Source organism: Brassica napus, chromosome A7 (assembly GCF_020379485.1).
Source record: "Brassica napus cultivar Da-Ae chromosome A7, Da-Ae, whole genome shotgun sequence".
In the NCBI taxonomy this organism is placed as follows: Eukaryota; Viridiplantae; Streptophyta; class Magnoliopsida; order Brassicales; family Brassicaceae; genus Brassica; species Brassica napus.
In genome coordinates this window covers 23,232,188-23,255,493 of record NC_063440.1, presented here as the reverse complement: position 1 = coordinate 23,255,493, position 23,306 = coordinate 23,232,188, and the positions used below count along the sequence as shown (strand labels likewise).

General features: G+C 35.2%; 3 protein-coding genes across 6 annotated transcripts; 2 read left to right on the top strand and 1 right to left on the bottom strand.

Moving 5' to 3' along the window:
- Window positions 1-85: 85 nt before the first annotated feature.
- On the top strand, window positions 86-2,555 carry LOC106354010 (chaperone protein dnaJ 15-like). Its single transcript, XM_013793851.3, has 11 exons — window positions 86-412; window positions 503-626; window positions 694-776; window positions 859-970; window positions 1,050-1,154; window positions 1,243-1,293; window positions 1,394-1,483; window positions 1,579-1,687; window positions 1,756-1,904; window positions 1,979-2,032; window positions 2,148-2,555. The coding sequence occupies exons 1-11, from the start codon at window positions 285-287 to the stop codon at window positions 2,373-2,375; spliced, it is 1,233 nt and encodes a 410-aa protein (XP_013649305.1). The 5' UTR covers window positions 86-284; the 3' UTR covers window positions 2,376-2,555.
- A 10,438-nt stretch (window positions 2,556-12,993) lies between these two features.
- On the top strand, window positions 12,994-14,046 carry LOC106357159 (zinc finger protein GIS3-like). Its single transcript, XM_013796836.3, has one exon. The coding sequence runs from the start codon at window positions 13,195-13,197 to the stop codon at window positions 13,903-13,905; it is 711 nt and encodes a 236-aa protein (XP_013652290.2). The 5' UTR covers window positions 12,994-13,194; the 3' UTR covers window positions 13,906-14,046.
- Window positions 14,047-16,560: 2,514 nt separating this feature from the next.
- Window positions 16,561-20,973, bottom strand: LOC106355903 (putative nuclease HARBI1). 4 transcript variants are annotated; one of them, XM_048736027.1, is made up of 5 exons: window positions 20,815-20,960; window positions 19,981-20,361; window positions 19,857-19,909; window positions 18,319-18,600; window positions 16,561-17,952 (listed from the first exon to the last, which is right to left on the bottom strand). In XM_048736027.1, exon 5 carries the CDS (start codon window positions 17,948-17,950, stop codon window positions 16,709-16,711), a length of 1,242 nt encoding a protein of 413 aa, XP_048591984.1. In that variant the 5' UTR covers window positions 17,951-17,952; window positions 18,319-18,600; window positions 19,857-19,909; window positions 19,981-20,361; window positions 20,815-20,960; the 3' UTR covers window positions 16,561-16,708. The 4 variants fall into 4 exon arrangements, with proteins under 4 accessions (XP_048591984.1, XP_048591985.1, XP_013651221.1 ...); XM_048736028.1 differs by having other exon boundaries at window positions 20,844-20,949; XM_013795767.3 differs by lacking the exon at window positions 16,561-17,952 and having other exon boundaries at window positions 18,315-18,600; window positions 20,815-20,973.
- Between the last annotated feature and the right edge of the window lie 2,333 nt (window positions 20,974-23,306).

Below are 23,306 nucleotides of genomic sequence, written 5' to 3'. Positions count from 1 at the left end.
CTTCGAAACATACATGAGAACTTTCCATGACAGGTGTTTGTGTATATCTTGGACTTTGGGTTTTGTTTGTAATTGTCGTAGGTATGTGGTAGATTTACAAAACACTAAAAAATCGAGGTCCTTTTAGCAATTAATTTAGGAGAACCCTTGTTTCGTGTTCTTACACAATCTTCTTCCTTCCTTCGTCTCCTCTGAATAGATTAGATTAGATCTTCTTTCCGGATCATCGTCTCTATCGATTCGTTCAATTATCCATCGTTTGTGATTGAAACAAGGTATCTACGATGAGTTCGAAGAAGGTGGAAGGCTCCTCAGCTCCGGCGAATCGAAGAGACCCGTACGAGGTGCTCTCTGTAGCAAGAGACGCCACTGATCAAGAAATCAAATCCGCTTACCGTAAATTAGCTCTCAAGTAAGCTCCTTTTCATTCTCAGATTCGTAAAGATCTCTTCTTTGGTGAAATTGAATCGACCCTTTTGTTGTCATGTATGGATTGAATCAGGTATCATCCGGACAAGAACGCGAATAATCCAGAAGCTTCTGATCTTTTCAAGGAGGTTGCTTTCTCTTACAGCATCTTGTCTGACCCGGAGAAGAGAAGGCAATACGACAATGCTGGGTTTGAGGTGATGCTGCTTTTGCCTCTCTCTCTTTGTTAGACTTTTGTAGATATAATTAAAGAGTTGTGTTCAGGCTCTTGATGCTGATGGAATGGAAATGGAAATCGACTTGTCTAACTTAGGAACTGTAAACACTATGTTTGCTGCATTGTTCAGGTGAATTTTTATATCTCTTTTTAAAAAAATTATTACAATCTGGTTTGAATCCTTTCTTTAATGAATTGTCAAAAAATGTCAGCAAACTAGGTGTGCCTATCAAGACCACTGTGTCTGCCAATGTTCTTGAGGAGGCTATGAATGGAACTGTTACTGTTAGGCCTCTTCCTATTGGTACATCTGTTAGCGGCAAGGTGTGGACTTAGACTTTCTTCTTACCTCATGTCCCTTGTGTCTTTTTGAGGTTTGAAGTTGTTTAATATCTTATGTCAGGTTGAGAAGCAATGCGCTCATTTTTTTGGAGTTACAATAAGTGAACAACAAGCTGAGTCAGGGGTTGTTGTTAGAGTAACTTCAACTGCACAAAGTAAATTCAAAGTATGCTCCCTCTGCTCTTGTAAGATGTTTTCATCTAATCAGCGCCAATCACTAACTTAACTTTGGTATCTGTCTTGTCTGCCTCCAGTTACTTTATTTTGAGCAAGATTCAAGTGGCGGCTATGGATTAGCCTTACAGGTACCACATAATTACTCTCTTGCTGACGTGTCCTTGGATGAGATAAAAAGGCAGATGCAATAGTCTTTAACAGCATCTTGGATTCTATTTGTTATTGCAGGAAGAGAGTGAGAAAACAGGGAAGGTGACATCAGCCGGCATGTATTTCTTACATTTTCAAGTTTACAGAATGGATTCAACTGTCAATGCGGTATGCAAGCTCTGAACCTTTTAGTCATTTATAATCATCAGACATCTTAGAGTAGGAAGAGGTATTGAAGCATCCAAATTGTGGTTATGGTGCAGTTAGCTGCAGCCAAGGACCCTGAATCCGCTTTCTTCAAGCGTTTGGAAGGTCTTCAACCTTGTGAAGTCTCGGAACTGAGAGCTGGCACTCATATATTTGCAGTTTACGGTATGTAATCATTACTCTTTTCACAATAGCTGGATCGTTTTTGAGACTTTGGTTTAATTACTTTTCAGGTGATAACTTCTTTAAGACGGCATCTTACACAATCGAGGCACTCTGTGCAAAGACCTATGAGGAGACGACGGAGAAGTTGAAGGAGATTGAAGCTCAGATCTTAAGAAAGAGAAACGACTTGCGGCAGTTTGAAACTGAGTACCGAAAAGTAATATTGAGAGCTCAGCTCAGTCAGTATTTAGGGAGACATGTAACCTGATGATCCGCTATGTTTGTTTGCAGGCTTTGGCTCGCTTTCAAGAAGTTACCACCAGATACACCCAGGAGAAGCAAACTGTATGTTAATAAACATCTTATAGCTTTGTTCTTTATTGGCATTGTCTTCTGTGATTAATAAGCAATGTTTATAGAGACAATGTGTTTGATTTGTCTTCTTTGGATGATGGTGAAGGTGGATGAGCTGCTAAAGCAACGGGACTCGATTCATTCGTCTTTCTCTGTGGTGAAGACACCAAGCGGCAACAACTTGAGCAACGGAAGTAGCAGCAAAGCTCAGGGAGATGAACCAAAAGGAGAGGGTGATAGTGCAGGAGAAGAAGGCGGGGCAGAGAGTAGAGACAAATCGAAAAGGAAATGGTTCAACTTGAACATAAAAGGATCTGATAAGAAGCTTGGTTGACCAGATGGTGGCTTTGTTCCTTTGTTGGTATCTTAAAGTCTTTTTGGTGTTTTTGTTCATTCGTTCGTGGGAACTGATACGTTGTCACTGGTATAAACTGGTATTATTATCATTGTGCGCGTTATATGTTCATTTGAATGGTCCGTAAGCTCTTTTAATGCAGAAGGATTGTAGTGGTCATAGGAAAGCTTTTCAAGTTGGGATATGCAACTCTGATTTTATTGTAAGTTTTTGAAGTTATAATTTCCTGAAAAGATATATATTATAAAATACAAACTGCTGACAGAAAAATACAAACTTGGCAAAAAAAATTTAACACTGGGTAAATCACAATTACATTCTATGATTTTTAATCTATTACATCATCATATAACTTTGGCAAATTTTAAAATGAGTTTATTATCAGTATATATATTATAAATAATAAAATATGGATAAATCGTTTTTTCTTTAAATCTAGTAGAGAGGAAAGTGGCGACTAATGTTTCTAGAGCTGATCTGAGCACAGTCCAGTAAAAATATTGATCTTTGTTAGCAAAGTTTTTGAATGTTATATACATAGACACATGTTTTCAAATTTAAAAGAAAGTTTTATCAAAATCTGAGATCCGTAAATGTTTTATATGATTCTCAAGACTTTATTCATTATGTGTATGTATGAAGTTAATTAGTTAGCTTTTCCTTATTGAAAGTATTTTAAAAGTTATTGTAATGTTAAATGACTAGAGTTCAACTAATCTCGTCAAGATGTTGTAAGGATGTCATAAAAATCAAGGATTATTGGGTTATGTGATATTCCATATTATTTATATAAAAAGGCCACCAAAAAAATGAATCACTTTTTATTTTTACTTTAAAGGCCACTGGATTAACAAGAAGTTTAGAATTTGATTGGTGTGATCAAATTTTCTTTACTGACATTAGAGGTAGTTTTCTACTGGTTATGAAAAAAACAGAAGCGATATGTAACCAAACTTAATATTTCAAAAATAGCTCAACATATCCATAACACTTGGGTGGTTCAATAATCAATCCCTTTTTATTTTGTATAGGCTTTCAAACCGGTCTGTGGTGATTTGCGTAAAAATAATCGCACAACTTTTGGTAATCTCTTTTAGCAAAAAAAAAAAAAACTTTTGGTAATCTTATATATTATAAATAAATTTTGTTACGTCCAGTTATACTCTGTTACAACTTAGTTTGACTAGATATGCCTCGTAAAAAGTTTAGATGTTTTTACGATTTTTGCGTTTCGGGTCTTTGGACTTAGCAACCAGTAAATGGATCAGGCATCGGTAAGATACCTGTTCGAAACACATGTTCAAGTGTATCAAGACATATGTATGAGAATTAGAAGTTACATAAGAACTGAAACTTAAAACACAGGTTTACTGGTTAATCCAAAGCCCATAATAGCCAATCCAATATACTTGGGTGGCTGTGTTTACGTTTGATGTTTATGATAAGAATTAACAATGTGATCATATCTATGGTAAAAACATGGGTTCAGGTAATATATATACTGCATACGAATTGCATATACACATTTATTGCATACGAATATTAAAAGCCGATATGAACAAACGACTGAGCCAAAGTATGAATGGACTGGATACTTAGATGAGTGGCTGAGTGCAATAGTTTTCTCTGTTTGATCGTGATCGTAAATTAATAAAAAGTTTAAAAACGGAAGAAATCCTCAGATTCAAGAAGTTACGTTAGAGGACTGAGAGCTAATCATTTCGATAAGTAATGAAGTTCTTCTTACATAGACACTTAATGTTCCTTCATCGTAAATACTTAGACAAAACCCAAAAGAACAAAAAAATAACAACTTGCCATGGTTGCTTCCCCGATCGGAGGCATAAAACGTGGCTGCTTACTTTAACCCAAAAAAAAAAAATTATATCTGAAGATTACGGTTTCATGGCAGTATGGCACCGTTATACAATACAACTCTTGATCATTATTATTTATATATAACTTTTGAAATAAATAGTTAAAGGCTTCAATCACATGTAAAAACGCTTTATCAGAAACATTCAGAACAGAGTATTAAAGTAACCAAATTATTGGGATTTTTCATCAACATCGTTTCTATACAAATACAAATTGTTATTTTCTGATATTTTCATAAAATAGTATGTGTTTAAATATATCATATATATACTAATTTTTATATTTTCTAATAAAATCTTTATTTAATTTATACAAACTTAGTTAAGTTGCATGAAAAAATAATGTATACGTGAAAGCAGATGCGTCCTAGCTAATATTATAATTCTCAACTTTCCTAGCGAATATTAAGAGTTTAGATCTATGTGTGTGACAGTGTGTGTGCATGTTAATGTAACCACTTTACGTGTCCCACTTAGACTAATTTGTAAGTTTGTAGCCTAAAGCCCCTCTGCTTTCATAAAAGGTATATTTCTTACATCAATAAAATATTAAATTTGATCGGGTTAAGTGTCACTTGGAACATATGATGGGGCTTTGTAATAAATCATCACACCCCACCATCTTTGGTTGGCTTCAGAAAACTGCTTACGAGATATCCATTAACGGAGATTTGGATCTGAAAAATCAAATGTCTAGTTTTGGTTTTTTCCTTTTCCGTATTCTGAAATTTAAAGTCTCCTTATGTGTGGAGTCTTCCTGATGTGTGGGTTAAGACTAAACTAATCACATTTATAAACCAAAAGCATAATTATCCCTTTTGTGGGAGCGACTTTATGTTAAAGTATTAGTTTATTATAAACCCCATTGGTTGAATTTAATCAAACTCTGGTGGGGTATAGTTTTGATCTTGGAGATCTTATAAAGATAATAAACATCATTTATGTCAAAGTTGATGGACTTGACAAGGATACCTGAATAGTGCTAGACAAGAGAAGCAAGAGAGATAGTCAGCTGATACTTCTATTTGTCAAATAATTACACTTTTGCCGGGACGTATAACCAGAACCAGAAAGAAGAGTTTACTGCATTATTCACAAGTTCAAGATAAATTATGGATTTCAGGAGATTAAACATCACACTATTATCAGAGTGTCAAATTCTTTTGGGTTATAGGTTCTCATTAATTTTGGTCTATAAACATCACTTCTTTATATTGGAAAATATGTTCAGCCCAATTCTAGCTGTAAATTATTCTCATTGATCTTTATAACATGAGGAAAGAAAAATATATTTCATACTCTTATATAGGTCAATTGTAATGTTTTAGAATCCCATAACTATGATTTGTGAATAATGTGAAATTGTTGAAATGAAATAATAAAATCACTGGACAAGATTTTTACCAAAAAAAAAAAAAAATCACCGGACAAGATTATCTAAATATAGTTACATGATTTGAACAATATGATTTTCCCCCTATTTTTTTGTCTAAGTGGTTGAAGTACAACTACAAATGACAAAACATAAATCATAATTACTAAAGTTGGTTGGTAAAAACATGTCATGTTATGAAATCATTTACTATTCCGTTGGTCGTCTATTAAAACATAATTTTTACTAATTTTGAAAAGAATAGGTACAGAAAATGATAAAATCCACGTGAATTTATACAGCTCCATTCCACTGGTATCTCCTTTTACCACCACCTAACAAGAACACAAATTGCTATGTTTTGCGTGGGCTAATATTTTTATTTCAATCGATTTAAAGTTTAAATTTGAAATATCGTAAATATAATATCCAAAGCAAATTGGCCAACACTTTGTCCTCATTTTTCCTTTTTAAAACTGTGTTTTCATTAGTATTTTTTTTATTTTGTAGTGCTTAAGTCTTACCCTAAAGCAGCTTTATTTTATGCCACATCCTAAAGTTATTTTGTGAAGTAATCTAAAGAAAGTAAAAGTTATTCCATTAATATTTTGGTCAAATTTTTATCTGGACGATTGGTGGTGAAACCAGTTCTAAACTGTCTTAAGACTCAAGATTAGCGAGTCTTGTCTCCCATCCCAAGGAGATGCATGTTTGTTTAAAAACTGGAAAATTTGCAGTAAGTGTTCTGCAATGTGGGTCCAACATGGGTTAGAGTTCCTATAGTCTCTAAGAAATAAAATAAAAGAAAACTATCTTTAAGAAAACCAGTTGTGGATAAAGACATATGGATACATAATCACATGTATTCCTCCATTAGCGGAGATAGCCTAAGTGCCTATGTCCACCCACTTTCTCACATTTAGTCATTTACAAGTTTACAACCTTTCTCATAGCCTCTTATTTCCTTCTTAACTTTATTAACTAATTTCCAATCTTTCTACTTATTTTAAATTGACAGAACCTACTAATTAATAAAAATATCTTCTAATCGTTAGATGCATCTTAATACATTACTAAGCTTTAAATAATTATATCATAAAAATACTCCTTACTGTATATAATAAATCAGTTGTTAAATACAATAATACAAAATATCTTAGTTGAACTTAAATTCTAATAAAGTTCAAGCTTGATATCTGTTGGTGATACAAAGAGATAAAATTGGTTGTAAAATAACATCAATAAATGTTTTTCTTAACGGTAAACCAATATAATGGTAAAATAGTAATATGTTAAAAGGTATTCCCTCAGTTCTGTTAATATATATCTTTCTGTTTCTAAATAAGTGTCATTCTGACACTTTTCACGGAGATTAAAAATTTATATAATTGACTAGTATATCTTTATTTAATATATGATTAGTTAAAGAAGAATGATTTAAATAAAAAAACTATTGGTTATTTAAAAGTGTAAAAAGTAGATCTAATGTATAAAACTACAATGAGATTGTAGAATGACACTTATTTCAAAACAAAATTAAAAAAAAACCTAAAGTGACACTTATTATGAAACAGAGAGAGTGTGTATTAGAAAAAATTGTTTCACAAAGTAGTTTTTTTTTTGTTTTCTATAAAAAGTTATAAATTAAAAAAAATTGATTTTGTTATTATTGTTTAAAAGTTATTGACAACTGAAAATTGCAGAAACAATGCACTTATTATATTAGGTTATAAACTATGCCTGATTATCTTAAAAATAAGTACACATATTTATAACAAACTTTAAGAAAGATGTTACTCATGTTTCTAAATAATTGTCACTTTGATATTTTTCACATAAATTAAGAAAATAAATAAAATGTAATTAAGTTTCTATTAATTATACATATTTGATTGATAGTATTTAAGATAAATAAAATTATTTATAAGATCAATACATTTTGAAATTAATTTAAACTGAAATTAAATACAATTTGCATTAAAATTCTAAAACTTTGCATTGAAATTTTAAATGACACTTTTTGTGTAACAAAAAAATGTTAGAATGATACTTAATATGAAACAGATGGGGTAATTATTTTCTTTGAAAATGTGTATTTTACTAGTCTCAAAATGATGGGGGTTCAAAAGTTTATACATTTTAAAAAAAAAAAAATTGTATACCAATTTTCATCACTTTGTCTGTACCATATATCGTCTAATCGAATGTTACAATCCTCACCTCCATTGCTTTAAAATCACCAAGCAAAGCCTTTACCACTCATGTGATGATATGGCTAATGACGATGTTGATGAGCTCATACTTTCTGATAAATGAACATCTCGTTATTTTCTGATAAATTGAAAATATAAAATAATTTCCGACACATTTTGTATTGCGACAATCAACACATGGGGACAATGATTCAATGAACCAGAGAACTTGAGCTAGTTTTTAGTCCCAATAAACTTAAGGGATGAAAAAGGTATGATGAAAACAAGGCTTATTTGTTTGTCTGGAGTTGTTTGGTGGGCTTCTATCTAGGTGGAAAGTGGACGTCAGAAAGTGCGTTCTAGCCGTATCCGAGAGATGTGTAGATCGTGAAGCGATCCTGCTTGTCGGGTTGTGAAGTCTTTGTTCATGGGTTCTTGTAGAGGATGGTATCGTTTGGCAGGCCATAGGCGGCATCGATAGATCCGGGATGAGAAGACTGGGTGTCTTTGGTTTTAGAAGTGGAGGATATCGTACGTCTTGCCGAGGGCAGCGTCGATAGATCCAGATCATTGCATTTTACTATGAAAGAAAGGTTCTGCTTTGGATTGTTATTCGCTCGGGTGTAGTTGGTTTTAGCTTGCGTTTTTTAAGTTTGCTTATCCTAGTTTCGGTTTCAGTTTATATCTTGGTAGTGTTTGTGTCTTGTCCTTAAGCTGCCCCGTTGTGGGTTTAAGTTGCCTTTCCTTGGGCTCGTTTTCTTGGTAGTGTTTGTGTCCGTAAGTTGCCCCGTTGTGGGTCTTAGTTGCCTTTCCTTCGGCTCCTGTTTCTGGGGATTTTCATATATCCGCCAGCTTCTGTATCACCTTGTATTCTAACTTTGAATGAATTTTATCTGATGGCAAAAAAAAAAAAAAAACAAGAATGAGAACTAAATGACTATGTCAAGTGGTCACCAAACAGATCTGGTCCCCCACAAGAAAAAAAACCTATGACTTATATTTAAACTCTTAGATTACATTTTTAATTAATTATAGGATATGCCAATCCTTTTCTTTAGTCATAGCCTCATAGGATAGGCCAATCTTTGTATTTTCAGTCATAGGATAGGCCAATCTATATACGCTTGATCAATGTGTTTTTAAACCATACACATATTATTACAATCCTTGGTTCCATCAAGAAACAAGAAAGAAACTTAAAAACAAAAGTTTTTGACCTTACTAAAATCTCATCCAACATTAAAATTAACGTTCAGAAATTTTTATTTTGATAAATATTACATTGTACTAAAATAGGTTTGAACCTCTCTTCCTCTATTTCTAAAACCACCAATACATTACTCAATGCAAAACATTATTAACAATAAAGTTTCATTGGATCCGCTAAAGAAACGAAAAAGGCTGAAAGTTAATTACATATGGGAATTTGGAAATCATTTTGCTTTTAGCTATTTCCAATAAGAAATATTTGATGTATAACATGATTATCATAAAAAAAACAGTGACAAACTAATATACCTCCAGAGAAATAGAAACGGAAACTTAGAGAAGGTCCCGACACAGATATCGAAGCAGCTCTTACGCCCATGGAATCCGACGCCGGCAGCTCCGTAGCTCGCCGGCGTCGCCGCCTCTCCGTCGTCGTCATTTCCTTTGTCTCTCTTCCGCTCCATGTTACCTTGTTACTTCACGAGTTCCTTGTGGGCTTGGGTTTCTTATGCTCGCTCATCGTCGCTATGTGCTGGAGATGCTGCCGTTGCTGGCACTTTATCCTTTGGCTCTTGCTTATCCCTTCTTCATCTCTATTGACTGCAATAGTTCCAGATCTGTTTCATAAGACCAGCACTTCTTCGTTTTGTTATTCTCAGATCCCAGATCTAAAGCTGTTACGACGTGTGTTCCCCTCTTCGTCTCCTACGACGTTGAATTTTCTCCCTTCGGGGAAGATCGATGCTAACTGGTTCAGCTGTCCGTGTGGCTCTCGTACTAGTCTTCCAGGTTCTCTGTTCGTCAGATCTATGAGGCTCAACGGCTCTAAGTACTACTACCGAACTATCTCGACGAAATTGCTCCCGTTCGATGACCCACGAACCAATCCATGTTTATTGCAAACACCATTTGAAGCTACACATACCGACGACTGCTCAAACTTTCTCAGTCTGCTTGACCACAACGACCAATGGCTAGGTTTTGGTTCCGTCAAATCTCCCGGGCTCCAACACGGTAATGCTGGAGTGGGTAGCGTTTGCCTGGAATCAACGCTAGTTCACTCAGAAGTTGGTGTCAAGCCCATCTCTTTGTCTGCCGGTATTAAGGTGAAAAGCTCTTTAACGACTAATTTCTTTATGGTGAAGATTCATAGCTGTAATGCAGTTCCCGCCAGACTACTAGAGTGGTTTAGATGCTGGGTACACAAAGGTCAATCTCTCCAGGCAATGAAGTATCTGTTTGTTGACTCGATGGTCAATATCTTACAACAATGCTCAGCTTCATCTTCTAATCTGAGACTTCTAAAGCTCGACAGAAACAGCCCTTTTAAATCATCTTTTGAGGATGAATTTAATCAAATTTCCTCTCGACAGGGCCGAGAGAGATCTTTCTCCATGTCCTCCTTCTCAAAGGAGAGAATTATTCCACCAATTTCCCTCTGTATAAGAGGTGATCCTCTCCCGGCATTCAAAACCCGGAAAAATTACCAATTTCCTAGCCGTTTGCTATCTTGTGTGAAGGTCCGCTTGGGGCCGGTAGATGCAACGACTCTCATACGAATGAGAGTTGAGGTTTTGGATGGTGCTGCGACGTCATATGCTATTGTGACTAATCGTTCGTTATTTGAAGATTTTGAAGTGCGGTTCAATAGGATCGCAAGTGGCAACTTTAATATCTTTCGTAACATTTTATCAAACTTTTATAAGTTTGTGTCTCTATCCTCGTATTCTATCGTTTTATATGTTTGGGGTTTAGCCTTTTGTTTCGCACATCGTGGGCTGTACGATGTTGCTTCTACTCGTGTAATCGCTTAGATCATCAATGAAAGACTTTGGTGCACAAAAAAAAACTAATATACCTCCATAAAATAGTTGTGCGCATTAATAATTGTAGGTCCACATGACATGTAAATTGCATTTTTTTTGGTCGATTTCCACAAAGAAAAACATACTGCATATCGAGGAGCGTATAGTGAAGGATTCTTAGGGAAACTCTCATCTTGATCTAAAATATTTAATTCAGTTTTCAATCTTAAAATCTCAAGAAATTAGGAGTTTGCAAAATTTGGAGTATGTAATACTAATCAATCTGGTGTGAGATGTTTATCTTTGCGTTTTACTTCAACTAAACACTACAAGTCTAAAGGCTCACTACTTCTAGAAAAATTATCAGTCGGATATTATTTCCCAAAGTTTTCGATAATATGATGTCAAAATCAAAGTATGAAAGTATGACAACATATAATAAATACTTTAGCAAAACAAATCCAACTCTGTAAATTAAGTTAGCTGTGCCGGATTCTCTGATCACGTGTTCTTCATCAAACAGATCTCTAATGAATTCCAAAAGTGAATAAAAGCATCCTCAACACACGTTTTGAGTTAAATTTTATAATATCATGTCATGTCACCATATGAGTGCCAATATCATCAATTCGACTAGGGTTTTATTGTAAATGATCTTTGGTGTGAGAAGAGATTAGAAGAAGATGTATGGAAGCAACCAACGCAACGAATAATGCAGATTCGTGTGGAAATATATAATTAACAAGGAGACAAGATGGGACATTTCTCCAGCCCCTTAAAAAGACTTTAGTTTGTAAGGGTTTACACAATTATTACTTTTATACAAAGAAAAGCATTAAACAAATCTGAAACCACCCATTTAGCTTTTGATTGAGTTAGTAAGATTCGCAGATCTGTGAGCCTTCCTTTATCGGTAAATATGTATACAAGTATGAGTATTCAATTGAAAAGTGTATGTGTATGTGTGTGAATCTTAACGTTAATCACGCAAACGTACTAGGATCCGTCATTTGGCACGTAATTTGTGGGGAACATGTTAACATCTGAAACTTTATTTTGGTCGTTTCTATTTTGCACCCTTAACAACCCCAACTTTTGATTGACCGAGTTAGTTTTCACATTACTTAGCTTTGTCTTCAGATGCTTTCTTTCTTCCCAAGGCCATTTTACTATTTTTGTGATTAAAGTGGACATTCTTTCAAATCTCGATATCAAAACTAGGATGCATGTTTGGCTCGAAATACTAATTGGTACTGGAGTCGAATGTGTGTAAATAACTTAATAAAAGGGGTTAGGCGGTCACTTTATAAGAATTGTGATACGATTAGGCTAAAAGATATCTAACCGACGAGTTCTCTTTTTGTTAGTAATCTGAACTGGTTAACGATTGCTGATTGATTTTTGATTATTTAGAACTGTAAAGTATGCTACATGTAACCATTTTCTATATAGGCATTATTAAAGATACGCGTTACTAGTCTATACGTAAGAAAATAACTGTAATAATATTCCATAAAATGTAAGTTATTCGACTTTGATTAACTTTTTAAGATCGTATCTGAATAGGTATATATACGATTATACGCACGATAATTCAAATAAAAAACTATACAGTCGAAAAAAAATCAGAATTTTTTTTTTTTGGTAAAAAAAAAAAAAAAAAAATCAGAATTTTATTGCCAAACTAACATCATAGTGGAAATTTTCCACCACCAAACTAACTCTTTATTTTTTCTAAGAAGAAAACCAGATAGCACATTATTGTATTTGCATTCCATATAAAATTGAAAATACTATATAGAGATGTTATCTGGAAGCATGTGGAAAAATACTTTGTTAGGTGGTTGTAAATCTGAGAAAACTTAAGCCAAAGTAAAAGATTTGATGGAAAGCAAACAGACTGAGATATGTCAATTAGAATCACATAAAAAGTACGTGGAAACATATGATTTTACTCGAAGAGAACATGTAGAAATAACACACATAAAAGTCTAGCCGAACTCAAAATTCCTAAAACTGAAATATAAAAAAGAGACAAATGAAATCCAAGAGGGTCCCATAATCCATGTCGTCTTGGTTCGTGTGTCCTTCAAACTCCCACTTTCACTGTTCTTTTAACTTCTTGGGATGCTCGATAACAAAGCATCACAAAAATAATTCTATAAAGCAAAAGAAAAAATATTCATATCTTTCACACACACTTGCACAGTGTCTCCCATGTTACTGTACAAAGTCCACATCTCAGTTTCTTCAACATTTCTTATACTATATATATGTATGCGTCCACCTCCTCTTATTAAAAACCCATCTCTCTCTTTCTGAAAATATAACTCTACATATTTAATGGAGGAGCTTAATTTTCGTTCAAAGACATCTACTTCTCGTCTAAGACTTTTTGGATTCAGCGTCGATGGAGAAGAAGATTTCTTCGAACAGACGGTGAAACCTAACCAATCATCTGACTCGCCGGAGCATAACGAGTTTCCGGCGGGTTCCTCCGGAAGAAGTGGTGGTGGTGTACGAAGCCGAGGCGGAGGAGGAGGAGAACGTAAGTACGAGTGTCAATACTGTTGCAGGGAGTTTGGTAACTCTCAAGCTTTGGGCGGTCACCAAAACGCTCACAAGAAAGAGCGTCAGCAACTCAAACGCGCTCAGCTTCAAGCTACACGAAACGCTGCCGCAAAATACTCTAACGTTGGATCAGCGTCTCCACTTTTACGTAACCCAATGGTCTCCGCCTTTGCTCCTCGGCCTCATCACCTATCATCCACCGTTTCTCCGCCCGGGGGAGGAGGTTCTTGGATGTATCTTCCACGTGTGTCTCCCTCTCAGCTTCACGTGTCGCATGGGTGCGTGGTTCAGGACGGTGCGGGAGCAGGTACAAATGGGTTCTCGTATGAGTCTGGATTTGGGTTTAACGGGGCTCAGATGAGACACGTTCAGGCACATGGACCGAGACCCTTGGTGAATGGGTTTTCAAGAGAAGTGGGATCCACTTTTGATGATGGATTAGGGTTGGATTTGCATCTGAGTCTTGCCCCAGCTGGTCATTAACGTACGTTTAGTTTAATCATATGCCCCTGCAAGTATAGCTCGTGTATATTTTCCTACTTTTGAGTTGATTTTATTTATTTTTAGTGATTTTAATTTTTGTTTTAACTGTACGTCTAAAAAAGTGTTTATTTCCTACCCTAATCTATGTTTCCTACCCAAAAGAAGTACGTCTCAAAATGCTTAACCAAATTGTGAAGAAAAACTCTACAAAGGTTATTTGTAATTTGCATTGTTGAGACTAGAAATAAACAATAAGACCGAAGTCGTGAAAAAAATATACAAACAATAGGACAAAAGTTGTCAGATATACTGCAATAGACAAGGATTCTTCGATCTAACTGAAGTTAAAAAGAAATGTCTAAATTAATATTTAATTAAACATTATTGTAGAAAAAGATATGGTTATATGCTTCATGATGGTAGAATAACATAATTATAGAAAAAGAATCTCGAAACAAATATGTAAATTATTTTAATATTAATAATAAAATCATGACATATTGTAATTTATTTTGCTACTAAAATTCCGGCATAGCAGATGGTTAAACCGGGAAAATACCATTTTATATATAGTAAAAACTTACAAAACTGAAACTTATAAAATTCCACTATACTGATCCATGGGATCTTTAATTTGAAAACTTTCTATCCACCATTTTTAGTGGCCAAATAGAATACAAAGTTGGTATATGAAAACTCTTTTAAAAGAAAAATGCTTACAAGTTTGCTGCAATGCTAATTCCTAATCCTCAAGTCTATGCACAATCTATTTTATATTCTGTATTGATTCCATATAAGCATATCATTATCAACCAAATTATATTGGTGTCTTTACTATTATAGTTGCTACATCTATGATACTCACTTAGAATCAAAGTTTAGAAAACTAGTTTATTAATTTAGATTTCAAAAGTTTCCTAGACATCTGTTTAACAACAATGAAAGTAAGAAATGACAATTCCTAGCAATTTCGTCTATTGTATTGTTAGTCTACTACCAACTAATCTAACACAATTTGGTTGGAAATTTTATGTTGTAGAGATCATTTGGCCAATATTAGTATCATATAGACTTTTAACAAATCCTTTTTGGCAATTAAGATCCCGGGCTTACTGGGAACCGACGTATTAAACTTGTATACATAACATTAGTTCGGTATTAACGTATTAGCAATGTGCATGCATAAAACGTACACGGGCCAGAAGATACTAGTTGTTAATTAAAATTATTAAATGGTTGTGACTAGAGGTGATGATGATACGTTTGTGCGATAGTAAATATTTTAAAGCTACTATATGTCATAAATTAAAGGCTATGATTTAAAATGCAAGCACTTATATAGTGGAGGAATCTTACGCTAAGCTGACATTTAACAGGAAAAAAATATAATTTCATATGAATGAGGATGTGCGTGACCAAGAAAATAACAGGTTTTTATCACAAAATGTATGGAATAACATTTTGAAAATATTAGCTTAGGCTGAGCGTCCCGGATACCGGAATTTAAGATGATAAAATTCTTTTAATCTACTATATGATATTTTATTATAGGTAGGCCAGCGCATTTCATGTTTAAACATGCAACGGGATCCTAGTCACCATGCCCCCAATAATTTATATACAAGACAGAAAGTATCTTGTTTTAGAAATTTTAATAATGCAATAGCTACCCACATCTATATTATATTGTTTTGCTTATATGTTTATGAGTTATGGGAGTTGGGGCAGGTGGGCAGTAAGATTTTTTGCTCAAGCTTAAACAAAGGTTTAGGACGTACTTTTGATCATTGATTGGTTGGAGAATTCGAGGACTTGATGGATCAATTTTAAGTTTGGTATCAGAACACTCCACGAACGTCGACACCTACTTTTCTACCACATAAGGAAATTGGCGTTTACATAGTTGCGATGGAGGTTTTTCTTGTTGTTTGATTTTTTTCTTAGTAGTTGTTTTGCTCATTTTTTTCGTGAGGGAACACAATCTTGTAATTTCCTGCGATAAAACGTAATTTTGCATTTTCAAAAAAAGAAATCCCACAACATTTTCAAAGAAAAATAAAAAAATCGCAAAAGCTTTTGGTTAGCTTTCAAGGTGCTTCGTGGTCTTCTCAGCTTTGACTGAGTCCGTTAGTCCAATGCGCCTAGGTTATTATCATGTAAAATGGATACAAACCCCAAATGATTCGGTGTCAATGAATACAAAAAGAACTGATGTTAATGAATCTATCATACGTATTACTCTAGGGAGTAGAAACCCACTTCCTTGGTGTTGGTCTGGCAAACTACATACATGTGCATATCTGTAAAAGGTACCCTTTTGGAGGAGAAACTTTTCTTCGGAGTCCCGAAACGTGTTCTTTTGCTGCATCATGTGTCCTCTTTAAGGAATCATCAAAGTACCCATCACACCATCAATCATGCAATGTATATACCCTAATCTAAAAGACACGCACTAAGAGCACCCACAATGGTGATACCCATTGTGGAGTCCTTAGGATTAGATTAATCTTTTTTTTTTTTTTTTTTTTTTAATTGTTAAGGACTCTTGTGAAAAATAGCTGTACAATGGTGAGTCCGAAGTTGGGATCCTTAAAAAAAAAAAAAAAATTTGTTGTGAAATATAATTTATATATATTGGATGACTAAATATAATAAATAAACAAAAAATTCCATAATTAAACATAAAATTCCATAATTAAACATAAAATACATTAATTAAACATAAAAAGACAACAATTAAAGAAAAGAACATTAATTTTACATAAAGATAGAATAATTTCTAATCTTCTTCACCAAATTTATTTCAAATATTTTGAATTAAATCAGTTTTCAACCGTTCATGTGTTTGCCTATCACGAAGATCATTTCGAGTGGGAAAGATATTATTCAGATTTGTTGGCCACTCGGTTTCCACTTCTGAACATCTGGGGACGTCTCCTTCTTCAAATTCAGATATATCAATACGAGAGTATCCATCCCGTTCATCTTCGACTATCATATTGTGAAGTATGATACATGCTCGCATAATCTTCTCTATCTTGTCTTTGTTCAATGTTTTGACCGGATTTCTCACAATTGCAAATCGAGATTGAAGTACTCCAAAAGCCCGCTCCACATCTTTCCGGGTTGCTTCTTGAACTTTAGCAAATAACTCTTGTTGAGGAGTTTGAGGAAGGGTAATAGATTGGATAAATGTTGACCATTTTGGATATATACCGTCTGTGAGGTAGTACCCCAACTTATACGTGTGTCCGTTGACCACGTACTTTACCCTCGGAGCTCGACCTTGTAAAATATCATCAAAAACAGGAGACCGATCGAGGACATTAATATCGTTTAAGGTACCTGGAGGACCAAAAAAGGCGTGCCATATCCAAAGATCTTGGGATGCTACAGCCTCTAATACAATTGTCGGTTTTCCTGATCCACGGGCGTATTGTCCTTTCCAAGCGGTTGGGCAATTTTTCCACTCCCAGTGCATACAGTCAATGCTCCCGACCATCCCAGGAAACCCTCGTTTCTCTCCAATATCGAGTAGTCGTTGAAGATCCTCCGGTGTGGGTCGTCGTAGATACTCTTCTCCGAATAACAGTATTATTCCGTCAGTAAAATTATGTAAACACGAAAGTGCAGTGGTCTCACCAAGTCGCAGATATTCGTCAACGGTGTCGGCCGCGGTACCATAAGCGAGCAGACGAATAGCTGCAGTACATTTTTGTAGTGCAGTAAGACTCCACCTGCCGGTTGCATCTCTTCTTTGCTGAAAGAATGGAAAGGACGCTTCTAGGCCATGAACAAGACGCAAGAATAATTCCTTATTCATGCGGAAACGGCGTCTGAATAATTGAGTCGAGAAAGTCGAATTTTCGCTGAAGTAATCATTCCATAATTGGTCTTGTCCTCCTTCGCGGTGTCGTTCTACATATGCATGTGTCCTTTGCGGTATGGTTTGGGCCTCCACTATGTCGTTGTATATTTCTTCTACGTATTCTTCACAAATTTCGTCCAATCTTTCATCGACTTCATCGGATGAAGATGATGACATATCTAGAAAATAATTAAAAATTGAATTATCTAAAATTATCTAGACAATAATTTCGTCCAATAATTATCTAGAAAATTTTCTCACATTTTTATTGAATTATCTAAAATTATCTACAAACAGATGAACGTGATGATCTTTTCTTTATATAGATGAACGTGATGATCATTTCTTTATATAGAAGAAGATGAACGTGATGATCTTTTCTTAATATTTTAGTATGTTTGGTTGTAGTGAACTCATGAGGCGTGATGATCATTTCTTTTAACAGGTTACAATGATTATGCATATAATTATATAACAGAGACCTTCATCAACAATGATTATGCATATAATTATATAACTAATGACAACACAAGGGATTAAGTTACCTGATTAAAAATAGTACTGATGGCAAGATAGAGTTGTAGCCAAACTTACAACTTGGAGTAGTAGCTAAATGTTACAACAACAATAAACTAAAACAACTTCTTCTCGACCAGATTGGAATCGGGAAAAAAAAGGAAGGAAGAAGTGATGGCAAGATAGAAACCGTGACACAAACTTATAGCAGAAAAAGGACTTCCCGTGACTTGCTTCACATGAGCTACAGAAGAAAAGACTTTCACCACTCCAAAGGCACCCGTGACTTGCTTCCTCTTTTACTGCGGAACCTGAAACATAAAAGACCCGTGAGTGACTTAGCAAATCAACAAAAAGACATGTGACTTAAAGCAACCTACAGAGAAGTATCTACCTAAAGAGAAAAACATCATAACATTTCAGACATTAACTTCAGCTTAAGTGATGTTTCCATCTCAGTTAATGGCACTTTTTTAGCTAATAAACGATCAAGAAGTTTCTGGTTAGAGAGTTTCTGTTTAATCTCCATGATGGTTTGTAAACGCGACAACTCCTCTTCTTTCCCACTCTTCTTCTTCTTAGAAGCAGCTTTCGCTGCCTTGACCCCGACCGGTCTGCCCTCTTCCTCATCTATATCAACCTCCACGACATGTTTGCGCTTATCCTTCCCACTGTCTTTACATGATGAGCACCATTTCTGGTCATGCCTCAGCTCCCTCCAGGCGTGTTCCATGCCAAACTTGTGGCCTTGATCCTTGAAGTAGTAGTCTAGTGCGGCTTTCATCAGATCATCATCGTTTTCACCGCTTTTCTGCTCCCTCATAGCCTGGTCATAGCAACCAACGAACTTGGAGACATCTGCGTTAATCCTAGCCCACCGCTGCTTGGCTGGAGTAAGCTCTCTCGGAACTGTCCCAACCAGAAGAGGGCTTGCATTGTAGTAGTCGATGATCCTCTTCCAGAATGCACCAGCTTTCTGCTCAGTGTTTTTAACTGCATCTTTACTGGTGTTGAGCCAAGCACCTATCAGTATTAAATCCTCTTGCTGGTTCCATTTCCTCCTCTCTTTGGTAGCAGGCTCGACAACCGGCTCACCAGACTCGCCAACAGGAGCTTCGCTACTGGACCCAACAGGCTCAGGTGGTTGGCTACCGAACCAAACTTGTTCATGTGAATCAAGTTCAATGGGACATTGACTAAACAGTAGGTTTCGGAAACCACTGCTGTTATTCATTTTATCTAATTGTCTGTGTTACTCTATTAGCAACACAGCCCTTAAATAAGCCAGCTAGAAGAAAGAAAGCTCTAAACTAGCATTTATCACCAACAAAACTAAGTAGTTAGGCAGATAGAAAGCTCTAAACTAGCATTTATCACCAATCAAATCTAATAAGTCCTCTACTAGTAACACAGAAAGTAAACAAGTACGAGTGTGATAACGTTTAATATCATATCAAATCTGAATAAGGAAGGTAAGCATTTAAGATAAAGAGTTTCAATATAAATGTTTTGTTTTTTTCAGAGAAGCAAAAAACAGAGAAATAGCTTCAGTTTAAATGTTTCTAACCTTAAAGACAGTCTCCACGTTAGATAGTCTTCTACTATCCTTCGAAGCTGTTCCTGGAAAACATCAAAAAAAATTTTAAAAATCCACAGGACAAAATTTTTAAAAAACAAGGATTGAAACTAACCTCCAAGAATTATCACCGCTATTAAAAGTAAAAGGCTCAGCAGAAGAGATACTCCAAGAATTGTAACCCATGATGTCTTCTTGCATAACTCATCACACAGGGTCTTCTCGAGCGTAGCCAGCTTCTGGTCACTCGCACGAACTTGATCCTTGAGAAGACTAAGTTGTGTCTCAAAGGCACGCATCTCCTCCGCATTTGTATGTCCCCCACATAAGTACTGAAACGGCTGAGGTGGGCACTGAACAGGCTCACCAATGTTGTAGCTACTCTCAGCTTCTTCGGCGTACAAAGCCGCTTCAGCTTCAAGCAGTGAGGTCAAGTCATACTCGTCTGATGAGGAAGGCTGGGTGTAGCTATAGTCTTGGCCCATGTTTGCTTAACCTGAAATTTTTAAATATGTAAGCACAAAATACAACAACAAAAGTGAAACAACAACTACCACAGAGCATTCATCATCAGACGACTAACCAAACAGAAATTTATCAAAGCATAGATGAGGGGGATCGTGTAAACACACAAAGGATCGTGTTTTAAGTTTCACAAGAAAATAAAACCTTGAGTCAAAGCAGAAAAGCAGACGAAGCAGATAAGCATTCATCGTTTGAAATCAGACAGACAGAACCAGATGGATCAATGGTTAAAAGCAGATAAGCAAATCGTTAATCAAACCTATTTCAGTTTCGGAACCGTAACTACTAACCAAAACCTCTACAAATCGATTGAAAACCCAAATCATTTGAAACCCTAACTTGAAACGAAAATCCCCAATTCGATTTAAAAAAGCAAAACGAACCCTAAATTTACAGGAAAACTACAAGGAACCTAATCTAATACCATAAATCTACAGATTCCTCTCGATTTACCTTGGAACGCGAGGGAAGAAGATGGAACGAGATGGATCGAAAATCGCCTTCTGTTTCTTCGAGAGTTTTTTTTTCTACGTTTGTGTCGAATGATTTTTTTTTTCGTGACCACGACACACAAACACAACTCGACCCAATCAAAGCGTGCCAGCTGCCCTAAGGATTAAGTCCTTAAGTTCCTTCTACACGGACTGATCCTTCGCTTATTTGCCTTTTTTCATTTATTTTTAATGTGATTACCCTATAATCTAGCGCTAAGGACTCCCTAAAACACACCGTTGCGCATGCTCTAAGTTATAACTAGTTGTCAGAAAAAAGGAAGTTAATTATAAGTAGGATGCGTCTAATTTTTGCTTTTGCTTTACCACTCTGACCACTACGCATTATATATTGCAATATACTCTTATATCCGTACGATATCAAACCAAATTATTGAAGAAACAACGCATTCATATAGACATCCCCATCCCCCACTCTACACAAAAACTAAAGTAAAAGAAGACAATGATTCATATTATACTTTTGTTTTACAGTTAGGACTGTAGTCCAGATTTTAGACATAGCAATACCAAAATTTCGAGTAACATGTGTAAAATATTAGACATACACGCAAAAGAAAGTCTAGCGTTTGGTATAGACTGTATAGTGGTCATCACAGTTGGGGTTTGATTGTATGTCGAAGTACTGCGTTTACTATAATTAATATGTGTGTTAGCATATTGCAATATATTTTTATCATTGCATCTTTTAAATTAACTCAAGCAGAGCCAAAATCATATATGACTAAATATTTTATTCTTTCATGATGTTTGATGCAAAAAAAAAAGCACATAAAAAACTTATGTCCTCTTTCAAAGATTTAACATTAATACTTAAACATATAAACTTAAATAAACGTAAGCTAAAATAAAAACCAGTGTTTTTAAAATCAGACCAGAAACTGAACCGAATAATCATTGGATCACGATTAAATATGGTTTAACCGGGTCAAACATGGTTTAGTAATCTAGTTTAATATATTTTAATGTACAAATTTTAAAATAATGTTAGTTAAAACATAAAACATTATAAATATAAACTAATTTCATGTTTATACGGATGGTTTATAGATTTTTGATAGTTTTAATGATTTTTATCAGGTTAATAGCTTTGAGATCCAATATGGCTATGTGACCGGTTCATGGTAGAACCAGTTATTAGATCCAATCCGGTTATGTAACCGGTTCATGGTCAAACCTAATCCAACCATCGGGTCGGTCGGTTTTAAAAACATTGATAAAAACCAATAATAGTAGTCGACTGATACCAATTATATGCATATGTGATAAAAACAATTTGGTGGATGGTGGAATACTGGAAGCAAGGGCCCGGTCGTTTGTGTGGGGGTCCTTGACATATGTTTCGTTTCCTTTACCTCCTCTTAGACACGACGAAAATAATTGTGGGTTCACAAGAGGACTTATGTTATGGTTGTTTACTTCAACATATAGTACAAATATCTAGATATGATAAGTATAATCCCTTTCCAGCTCTATTGCAGATACAATTTGTATTCATTTTCATATGTTTTTGCATACATTAGATTCATAACAGCGAAGTCAACAGAAACTAACCCCTAATGTGGAGATAAGTTAATGTGAAAAGTACGTACATTGGAGGTTTTGGTACGTAGGTTAGAGACAAGCACTAAGAGACAGGATAGGGCTTGGGTGGAAAGTAATAAAACATGAGAAAGAAGAAGAAGCCCCAGGGCTTGGCTTTCGTTGGACGTGAAATATGGAAAGAGAAGAAAGATGCTGTGGGAGTTTGTCGAAGTCTCGTTGGTTGCCAGTACATGTATATCCGAAGAAAGTTCTTTTATTACTAAACCTTTTGCAATTATGATGTCGATGGAGGAATTCAATATATAGGATAAGAATAAAGTACTAGATCTTGTCGGGATAAGCCTTTTCCCCCTTTTCATTTAAGATTCTCGTTGGTTAGGAAATATGATTAACGACGAGAAAGTTTTTTCCTTTTTTAAAGTTACATTTACTCTGAATTTGAAATCAACCCAAAAGAGATTTCATATGTTGTAAAACGTATTACCCGGTGAAAGATCAAACTTCGGTTAGAGCTCTACTAATGCTGGACTAATTTTTTTAATGAAAGAAGTTATTAACTAAGCGGTAATAATTTGGTGGCAAAAAGACAACTTGGTGCAAGACATAAACCCATGGCTTATGCGTTCGAATCATGCCATAAGCTAAGTTGCCATTTACTTAGTCGGAAGACATGGAAACATTATATATGCCTCATTTGAAACATGAAACCGGATTATGTATCGTTGGGATTTGGCCCATATACTCCTAATCAATCCAAAAAAAATATTGACCGTTAATTGGATAAGTTGATCCGGTGACCTAATTAACACTTTTTTTGGCCAAGAAAAATCAAACCCATGGCGGAAGTTCTAGCTAAAAT

Bases quoted from the DNA above. Each gene is read 5' to 3' on its own strand.
- LOC106354010 (XM_013793851.3), top strand. From the start codon at position 285: ATGAGTTCGAAGAAGGTGGAAGGCTCCTCAGCTCCGGCGAATCGAAGA. The intron at 1,688-1,755 runs GTATGTAATCAT...ATTACTTTTCAG, and splicing joins TCATATATTTGCAGTTTACG to GTGATAACTTCTTTAAGACG. The intron at 2,033-2,147 runs GTATGTTAATAA...ATGATGGTGAAG, and splicing joins ACACCCAGGAGAAGCAAACT to GTGGATGAGCTGCTAAAGCA.
- LOC106357159 (XM_013796836.3), top strand. From the start codon at position 13,195: ATGGAGGAGCTTAATTTTCGTTCAAAGACATCTACTTCTCGTCTAAGA.
- LOC106355903 (XM_048736027.1), bottom strand. From the start codon at position 17,950: ATGTCATCATCTTCATCCGATGAAGTCGATGAAAGATTGGACGAAATT.